We start from the raw sequence: 11049 nt of genomic DNA, 5'->3' as shown, positions 1-11049 counted from the left end.
TCCTTTTGAGGGTCAGGCTTACATTGTATATTTGTTAGTTTACAAAGTATATAGGTACAAAAATGCATCAACAAGATAATAATTGTTGAGATAATGTTATGGCCATGATTTTGTCAAAGCAGTCTGGGTATTGTTTCTAAGCAAGATTGGTGTTGAATTAAAAAAAAAAAAAAGTAACTATACCCTTGTTCACAGCACAAAAAAGGGAAAATAAAATATCCCACTTACCTTTTTTTTTTTTGGAAGCGAGAGCAGGAGGTGGGGTAGGGGCAGAGGCAAAAGGAGAAACAGATTCCCCGCTGAGCAGGGAGGTGGACACAGGGCTCTACCGCAGGATCCTAGATCATGACCTGAGCTGAAGGCAGTCGCCTAACTGACTGATCCAGGCAGGCATCTCCTACTTACCATTTCTTATCAGAAACTTTTCTTACAAAACTCTACTATCTACCTTTTTTGTTTCCTCATTCAGAAGAAGGAGCTAATTTGAATGAGTGGAGAAAGAGCAGTCTCATTAGTTCAGATTCAGCCTGTGTCACGTATCAGACAAGCAACTTTAGCAAATTGTCTAGTTTTGTGAGCCCCAATTCTATCATTTATAAAATGTGGGTAATAATACTATGTTAGTTCATTTAGGGTTTAGTGTGAATGTCTTAACTGAGGTCTGACTTTAAAATATCTGGAAACAAATCCTGCACTTGGTTAAGGCATCCACAAAAACCAGCTTCTTTCCATCTTAATTGTCTAATGCTGTTAATTATTCTCCATGAGAATAGTATAAATTTTGAGTTCTTAGATGCTTTTGCAGTGCATATTTGGAAAATAATTGTATGTCCTGGGCTCTTTTTAATTTTAGATTTTTCACTGAATCTGGGATTCCCAATTATGTCTATTTGTAACCCAGCAACATATAATCTTAATTTGCCTTTGCTTTCCTAACGCTGTCTGCTCTTTCTGACTCTTCTGCCATCTCCTATCTGTGACTGTGGGAAAGGCAATCAGAGGAAGGTGGAAATAGAGAAATAGTCAAAGCATACCTCCCTCTTCATTTCCAGTATATTCACTATCTATTCCTCTGGATATAAGATTTCTAACTGTGCTGTCAAACTGCAGTCCAATCTGTAAGATTAATTTTTGTTGACTCTCACTTAGCCTGGAATGCAACACTGTAAATATTTTGGAGGGCATTTTATATTAAATGAATCAAATTGAAACACTGCTGCCCAGATGTATTTAATATCTCCAGGCACTGTATAACTACACCCTTCTTCCACTATAATACCACTTTATTCATTGTAAGGTTTTAAATCTTTATTGTACTAAAACAAGCATTTGTGTCTTCTAATCTTCCACCATTCATCCCTCTGAAATGGCGCCTTTACCCTCATTTTATATTGTGTCACCATTTCATGAGGTACCACGGAGCTCTTCCAAGAAAACTGCTAGTTAATCTGCACGTTTTTCTCTTATTCTATGTTCTTTCCACTTACATCACAACAATATTTGTGCAATGCTAAACATTTGCACATTTGCTACATAAATGTGTATGTGTGTGTGCGCGCACGCGTGTGTGTGTGTGTGTGTGTGTGTGTGCATTAGCTTTTTCCCTGAAGAATATCACTACTGTAGGAGGACACTTACATTTAACATTTCTATGATCCCCTAACGTGGTTAGTTGAGCAACTGGAGACACATTTTCAAGTTCAGGACAATGGTCCTGGGTATAAGGCAAGCAGAATGCAGCCAGCTGAACAGAAACATAAACCAAGTAGACATTGCTGTTACTCAGCTCAGGTAGGTTGTTCCTGCCCACCATGTGCTGGATTCCAGCATCCCTCACATCAGAATGATGTTGGTGTATGTTGAATCAACTCACCAAAAGCCAGATTTTCCTGATGCATTTTTATTGAAGGATTCCTTGCTTGTATGAATAAGCTGCATATACTTTATGTCTCAAAATTTCTTTTTAAATGTTTCAGTTCTTTGATCAGAGGGTTGATGAGTCTTACAAAATATCATTCAATAAAGATATCCAGAAATTTCATTTTTGCTATGGTCAAGAAATTTTAGAGGGAGTATAGAGATATCCTTCAGGACTAGACAGACCTGGAAACTATACTCCATGATGGTGTTTGTTTTATTCTAAGTACTGAACCTTGGGGAAACAGACCCCAGAGAATCCTGATGACATGTGTTGTCATGAGTTACAAGCAAAATAATCAGGGGGGACTTTTCGGTAACTTGGACTATAATTTCTTCTAAATCATTGACATGTTGATCTTCATATCTTAAAAAATAATTTGTGCCGGGGCCACCTGGGTGGCTCAGTCAATTATGTGTACAGCTCTGGATTTCTACTCAGGTCATGATCTCAGGATTCTAAGATCATCCCCTAACTGGGCTCTGTGCTTTGCATGGAGCATGCTTAAGATTGTCTCTCTTGGAGCACCTGGGTGGCTCAGTGGGTTAAAGCCTCTGCCTTCGGCTCAGGTCATGATCCCAGGGTCCTGGGATCAAGCCCAGCATTGATGCTTAGGGAGCCTGCTTCCCTTCCTCCTCTCTGCCTGCCTCTCTGCCTACTTGTGATCTCTGTCTATCAAATAAATAAATAAAATCTTAAAAAAAAATATTGTCTCTCTCCCTGTCCCTCTGCCCCTCCCTGCTTGCACTCTCTCTCAAAAGTAAAATATAATAATAATAATAATTCACCCCATAGATGTTATACTTATTAGAATCATGAAAAAAATTATAGTCCTATCTATCCCAATGACCCCAGAATAATTATAGTTGCTATGATATGGTTTTTTAGTCTCCTAGTTCTATGTATTTTCTCCTACATGGGTTTATACAGAAGCATACTTAGCATTATACTATGCATGTTTTCACATTCAACCATTAAGACTTATTGTTTGTGATATGCTGATATGCTTGCCTCAGCAGAGGTTTGGGAGAGTGGGGATATGTTAGTTATCCTGATTTTGGCTATAGGTCCAGCTGTATTCTTTAGTTCATCACAAAGTTCGTAGTGCTGATATTCTAAGTCCATCTACGTCATTCCCGTAGTTCCTTTTCTAAGCCACATATTAAGAAAGGAGGGACCTAGCATTAAATGTTAACCTGTTCTGCTACAGACATTGGAGGAGAGAAAGTCACACTTATGCCTCCTACTGCATCCAAAATTTTAAGAAGAATAACATGTAAATACACTGGAAGAAAACAACAAAAAACAATAGCCCATAACCATCACTTAACACAACCATTAGTGAACTAGCATATTACCTAACATACCTTTAGCTTCATGGTTAGAATGTCAACTTTCAGACTCAAAGTACAACCTGAGGCTTTTTGAAGAGGATTTTGCATTATATTTATGTAAATAAACTGCATATGCAAGATCAATTACAAAATAAAAGAACATCCTGTTCTAAAAGGATTTTGCAACTCTTCCCTTTTTCTTGTTTTTGTTTTGTTATCTACTAAAAGACAGAAAACTAATTAAAATACTAAACTCCAAGTTACAGAACCTCAAAATCAGCATTTTAAAATAATATATTGTAATTTTTAATCTTAGAGACCTTGCTGAATATACCAAATATTCCATGATACACCCTTAAGCTTCCTAACTTATTTTTTTTATTCTTAAAAAAGATCTTTCTTAAATCACACACACACACACACACACGCACACACACTTTAAAAGTACCAGATGGGATTATTTATTTATGATCCCAAATTGACAGTTAAAAAGTAAAATAAATCCTTTTTTACTGTTGCGCTAAACCATGAGTGTTGATAAGTTTGTTATATATCTTTGATTACATAAGATACCTGATTCAGCATAAAACATTATGGTAAAGAACATATACTTTCCAAGTGAAAATAAAACTCTAAAAAATGGAGGGAAACAAGTAATGTTTAAATGGTTGAATGAGACCAACCACACATGGACATCTCCCTTCTCTTTGCTTGTAAACCTTAATCACGATTAGTAAGACACAAAAGAAAAGGGAAGTTCTTTTATTTATTCTCCATCAGTTATTTGCTTAAAACAATCTAGTGACTCAAGCTTCTCAACTGTTAGAAAACTTGGGTGAAACATACCCCAGTCATGGGTTATCTGTTAGAAGCCATCAAGTTACTGGCATTATCAAGAAAGAATGTGTTCACTGAGGTAAGTGTTTTAATCAGTCTTTGTAGATTTTGAGCCAGATTCTTCACTTTTCCCCATACTCTGACTGTTGACTTATCACCTAATAGTCTCACAAGAGGCAGATACCATTCTCTCCCCTTGACTTTGGGCTTAGCCATGTGATTTGCTTACCTCATAAAATTTTAACAGGTGAGACTCAAATAGATACTTAAAATATGCTTTCTTTTTGCATACTTTATTGTGACTCTACTTACAACATTGACCATTAGCCACCTAGTCCAACAAAAATGACCTACATACAGGCCTGTAGACTCAAGTTTGACTGATCTGGTTAGCTCAGTGTTGATGCTCTAGTGACCCTCACTTAGTATCACTGGTCTTAGCAGAGTTATTTTACTCAAGTCACTGCTTCGAAAGGATTGCTATTGTTACAACCCTCTGGAATTTATGATTGTTTCTTTTCATCAATAACTAATTGATGCCTGGGTTGCATCTATACGTTATATCATTACTCATAACCTGGTTCTTGTTGTATATGATCATAGGGGAAGCTGGGTAAAAAAATCTTGGGATCTCTCCATATCATTTCTTACAACTTAAAATGAATCTAAAACTATTCCATCATAATTTTGAAAAAATGAGTAAGTACAACTACAATGACATAACTAGAAAAACTAGCATTATGGATTACATTTCAAATATACATTTCCAAAATGTATATTATTTTCTTGTGCGGTACATAGAAAATATTTTCTAATTGGTTATATTACCAGTATAATTTACATTGTATTATGTATATTTTAAGGGAGCTATAGCTCCTACTTATGTTTGTTTTCCTTGGAATCTTCCAATACCAAGATAGTTCTTGTGGAATTAAATATAACTTTTGTTTTTAGAAATTTAGATTTTTATGTTGAACAGCTTTTAATGTTTTACTTTTATAAGAAGAATTAAGCTCCATTGTGATAAACCCTAACTCCAAACCATCTCAAAAATTTCAGACTTCGCATGACTTAAACTGAACTGAAATTTGGCCTGAGCAATCATGTGGTTATGTATATTGACACAGAAACCTTTGTATTCCAATTTATGAATCAAAAACTTGGCTTAAATAGTTTGATCTTTTATCCCAGATATATGCAATTTTAAAGTTATTTTATTAAACATTAGAGTGAACAGATCGCGGACTGCCAATTGACAGATCATCATAGACTTATATATGATACTACTATTGAACAACTCTTATCAGTATTCTAAAAAAGAACTCGTGAACATTTCTGGCTTTACATTGTATCACAGAACAATTTAACATTGATTAACTTCTTGACTGTCTCCTTCACATCTTTGTTCCTGAGGCTGTAGATCAGTGGGTTCAGCATGGGGATGACCACAGTGTAAAACACAGAAGCCACCTTGACCATGAGCCATGAACTTTTGGAATCAGGAACACAATAGAGGAAGAGGATGGTCCCATGGAAGATTGTAATAGCAGTCAGGTGGGAGGCACACGTGGAGAAGGCTCTGTGGCGTCCCCCTGTTGAAGTCATCCTCATGACAGTGACAAAAATGAAGACATAGGAAGTAAGAATGATCATCAAGCTGCTTATTTCATTGAACGTGGCAGAGACTAAAATGATCTTCTGGCTCAGGTAGGGGTCAGAGCAGGACACAGAGACGATCGCAGCATGCTCACAGACAAAGTTATTTATGAAGTTAGTCCCACAAAAGGATAAGGTCAACAAAAAATATGTGTATGTTAAGGAGCAGGCAATACCCCAGAAGTATGATGTGCCCACCAACAAGGAACAAAGCTTCTGAGACATGACAATCATGTAGAGAAGAGGGTTACAAATGGCCACAAATCGGTCATAGGCCATCACAGCCAACATGAATGTTTCTGTCACCACAAATACGCATGCAAAGAAGAATTGCATGATACATCCTGTGAAAGAGATGGTTCTGTCTTCCACAACCAAGTTTTCTAATAGTTTGGGTGTAACTACTGTAGAGTAACAGAAATCAACAAAGGACAGATGGCTGAGGAAGTAGTACATGGGGGTGTGAAGTTTGGGATTGATCTGGATAATCCTAATCATGCCCAGATTTCCCAGCACAGTGACTGTATAGATTGTCAGGAATATCAGGAAAAGTGGCATCTGGAGTTCTGGGTATTCTGAGAAGCCCAAGAGAATGAAAGTGGTTTCAGCACTCTTGTTTTCTTGGTTCCTGTGGACAAAACAAGAAAACTGATTCAGAGAAATGAGAAGCAAAATCTGGATAAGAGAGAAGAAAAATCTGGATAAGACAGATTAAAATGAGGAAATGATGAGAAACTTAGAGATTATCCATAAATAGTATTGTAGAAAATACTTGATTTCAACCTTTAGTTTTAAAGTTAGAAAAATGACGTATCAGATAAAAGGTTAGTATTCAAAAAATATAAAGAACTGATAAAACTCACTGCCCCCCCAAAGAAAAACAAACAATCTAATTTTTAAAAGGGTAGAAGACATGGACATTTCTCCAAGGAAGACATACAGATGACCAACAGACACATGAAAATATCCTCAACATCACTCATCATCAGAGAAATACAAATCAAAACTACAATAATATATACCAATCAGAATGGCTAAAATTAACAATGCAGGAAACAACAGAGAAAGGGGAAACCTCTTGCATCATTGATGGGAATGCCGACCAGTGTGGCCACTCTGGAAAACAATATGGAGGTTCCTCAAAGATTTAAAAAATAAAACTAACCTCTGATCCAGTGATTGCAGCACTAGGTATTTACCCGAGGGATTCATAAATACTAATTTGAAGGGATTCATACCCCCTGATGTTTATATCAGTATTATTAAGAAGAGCCAAATTATGAAAGAAGCCCAGATGTCCATTGACTGATGAATGGTTAAAGAAGATGTGATCTATATACAATTAAATATTAGTTGGCTAAAAAAAGAATGAAATCTTGCCATTTGCAACAACATAGATGGAGCTAAAGAGTATTATTCTAAGTGCCATAAGTCAATCACAGAAAGACAAATGATTTCACTCATACGTGGAATTTAAGGAACAGAACAAATGATCACAGGGGAAAAAAGGAGAGGGGCAAACCAAGAAAGAGACTCCCAACTACAGAGAACAAACTGATGGTTAGCAGAGGGGAGGTGGGTAGGAGGATGGATTAGATAAACGATGGAGATTAAGGAGAGTTGTGACGAGAGCCTGGTGTGGTAGGTAAGTGATGAATCCCTTGTCTTGGAGGAAATACATATTCTAAGTTTCTATGAGCTCTTCCCTCCCTAACCTGTAAAACTGTGAAAACTTAGAACTCAAAAGAAAATTAATGACCTGGAGAACTGACTTTTTTTTTTTTTTTTTTAACTATTGTTGCTGTAATTATTTTTGAATTCCCTTTCCAGTGAATTTCTACTCAGTCACACATTATCTCCCCATAGTTTAGCTATGTCCTGCAGATGAATAACATATTTGATCAGCCACATTTACCTAGTTATGGAAAATTTTAAAAAATCTATTACTCTGGAAAACAATCTGAGGGTTTAGGAGGGGTGAGGGGTGGGGGCTTGGGTGACCCTGGTGGTGGGCATTATGTAGGTTACGTATTGCATGGAGCACTGGGTGTGGTGCATAAACAATGAATTCTGGAACCCTGAAAAGAAATAAAAAAAAATGTATTACCCTTTCTTGGTGTATTACAATATCAGGTATTTAGCAAAATGTGTGAAGAAACAAACTTACTTATAATAGGTACAGACTATTTTTATTATGGTGGAGATCTTTTTATCACATTATCATCAAACTTAGTCTACCATAAAACCTCCAAAGATGGGCCACTGCTTCCTGAAGTATACAGTGTGATTATTATTTGGCTAGGGATTTTCTTTTTGGCTTTGAGATGGTTTCATAAACATAAAGATAATCTTTCTAATGCCCTGTTCTCTTAATTTCTTGATCTTTTACAATAATTTTACCTCCACGTGATCCCTTAGCCATAGCCATAGTCATACTCTTCATGCCATTATCAAAAAGTGTAAGTCCTCAAAAATACAAATTTCATCTTCATCTGTAACATACTTGTATTTTGCTTCTTTTTAAATCATTTACCATTTTAACACTGTCTGTTTCACAGCAAAATAAATTTGTGAAAGCAAATTTGGGACATTAAAACAAGACTGAGTATTCAATAACATTTACTGAATAAAGAAAATATAATCATGTGAATGAATGAACTCTAGGCATATAATATACCTGTATTGAGGTGAAAGCTTATAATAATGCTAAAGAACTTAGGCTTGCCTATTAAATCAGCATCAAACACAATACACTGGGACACATCTTGAGTCCTACAAAACAAGTACAAACAGTGAAACCCCAAGGGACTGAAACTTCCTTAATTAGCATAAAATGGGGACTTGGGGGAAGGAAGCGCTGAATTATTTTCTTAAATTGTCCCATATTACTCCAAAATGACTGAACTGCCTTTTTCTGCCAATGCCATTATTCTCAAAGCCACTTTCTGACCACTTCCTGAAATCTGAAATAGCACACGGCATCGAAGAGTAGACCATTCCACATAGAATTCTGTGAAAATTCTACATCTTATTATGAGCCGAAATTAAAGTCTCTGTTGTTTTCACTCAGTTGTTGCGATTTTACCCTCCTCTGCACTTAAACGTGTATGGGAAAGCATATATAAAGATGTCATTCCCACACCCCTGCACTTTTTTCTCCAATTGCTCTTTTAGGAGTCCTTTGATACTCGTGACTTCATCTTCCACCACGGTAAGCATCACTTCCTGGATCTATTTTTCAATTTAATATAAAACTGGTTAAGTGCAAATTCCATAACCAAACATACCTCTTCCAAAATCTGTATTAGTTCCATATGGCCGTGGCAAGAAAGTCTGAGCACTTCAGGATGGAAGGGGAAATCATCACCATCAAAGAGAAGTATTAGCGGAAGTCTGTATCTCCCACTCCCCTCACCCATTCTGTCTCTACCCCCAGCCTTTCACTCTGGCAACCATCAGTTTGTTCTCTGCATTGATAGGTCTGATTCTGCTTTTTGTTTGTTTACTCATTTGCTTTGTTTTTTTGGATCCCACATATGAGGGACATCATGTGGAATTTATCTTTCTCAGTCTGACTTCTTCCACTCAGCATCATACACTCTAGCCCCATTCATGTATGATATTCTGATATGCTCGTGGTGAGTGCAGCATAGCACAGAGGTGTTGACTGTATTGTACACCTGAAACTAAGCCAATGCAACATGGTAGGTCAACTATACTGAAATTAAAAAAACATTAAAAGAGAAAGATAAATATAATTTCTAATGTATATTTAGCTCATTCTTTTCTATTATTATTATTATTATTTATTTATTTATTTTTTAGTGCATCTCTTTCCCACACATATGGCTTTCCACTCCACTTCCTCACTCTGTATTTATACTAATAGACTTGGGGTCAAAGTTCACAGTCCCCCATTTAGCTCTAAGAAGTGTGCACCATGTTCAGCTGACTGACAGCACAACATGCTGTGCATACTCGCTCCCTCCTTTCCAGGAACATCTGTCATGCTTTCTTATTGCATAAGAAAGCATCCACTATGTACTTAGCACCGTAAGGGACAGTTTAAAAACTATAAAATTACAAAATAGGGGCCTTAGCTTCAAAATTGTTTTTCTCCTGGGAATTATTCTGAGGAATGATACATATCACAAACGATATATTACAACATATGATTCTTATTGTTATTAAAATTTAATTTGTGTTTATAAAGACAGATAATATCATGATCCAGAAAAACTGAAAAGTACTTTTTAGTGATAACAATTTGGTGAATAATAATAAAGGTGGTTAAAGATAAAGAACTGAGTATTTCTCCTTAGCTGAACTAAGTCTCAGGGATATAGTTGAATTTACACGTTGTGTTTGTCTTCTGCAAAGATTATTGGAACACATTATTTTCTTTCTAAAGTAAAATAAAATAAGAATGAATCAACTCACCTGAATGCAGAATAATTTGACTTATTCATTTACTGATGCTTATTTCACTGTGATTAAAGGACTCCAGGAAACTTCTTGCTGAGAATTCAACTTAAAAACAGATAGCAACAAACATGAAAAAAATAGTAAAAAAGGTCTACAGTATATTGTAATTAATATTTCACAGAAATGGTTTTTTCCCCTCTAGTCTATTAAAAATAAACTCAGAAGACAGAGAAAAAGAGAGACCAAAAAGCTTAATCCTAAGACCAAACTTATCCTACATATATGCCACTAGGACCTTAGGGGTGTCAACCCTTGAGAATATCACTGATAGTGCCCTGGAGGGCACAAACACAGCCATTAGATGAGGTAATGTCCCATGTGACATTTTGGTGATATATATTTGTTATGAAGACTGGAGAGTCATTTCATCATGAACTTTTACCCATTGATCATATGGCTGTGTTGATCATTTTATCCATTGATCATATGGTTGTGTTTGTTCTTGTTTTTGTTTTTTTTAAGTATGTTCCCACACTCAGCATGGAACCCCACACAGGGCTTGAACTCACAATGGAGATCAAGATCCTTAATCGACTGAATCACCCAGAAGCCCCTCCATTGGTCTTTTAAAAATGTTGAACCACCGGCGCCTGGGTGGCTCAATGGGTTAAAGCCTCTGCCTTCCGCTTAGGTCATAGTGTCCTGGAATGGAGTCCCACATCTTGCTGTCTGCTCAGCGGGGAGCCTGTTTTCTCCTCTCTCTGCCTGCCTCTCTGCCTACTTGTGATCTCTGTCTGTCAAATAAATAAATAAAATCTAGAAAAAAAAAATAATAATGTTGAACCAGACAATGTATCCTGAAATATCTGTAAAATACAG

At 36.4% G+C, this 11049-nt stretch overlaps 1 protein-coding gene across 1 annotated transcript; it reads right to left on the bottom strand.

Moving 5' to 3' along the window:
- Positions 1–5430: 5430 nt before the first annotated feature.
- LOC122914400 (olfactory receptor 5D13-like) lies at positions 5431–9340 on the bottom strand. Its single transcript, XM_044261014.1, has 2 exons — positions 9322–9340; positions 5431–6365 (listed from the first exon to the last, which is right to left on the bottom strand). The coding sequence occupies exons 1-2, from the start codon at positions 9338–9340 to the stop codon at positions 5431–5433; spliced, it is 954 nt and encodes a 317-aa protein (XP_044116949.1).
- Positions 9341–11049: the final 1709 nt, after the last annotated feature.

This window comes from Neovison vison, chromosome 7 (assembly GCF_020171115.1).
Source record: "Neovison vison isolate M4711 chromosome 7, ASM_NN_V1, whole genome shotgun sequence".
Classification (NCBI taxonomy): domain Eukaryota; kingdom Metazoa; phylum Chordata; class Mammalia; order Carnivora; family Mustelidae; genus Neogale; species Neogale vison.
Note: the sequence above shows the minus strand (reverse complement) of the source record. Positions and strands in the feature narration are given on the sequence as shown.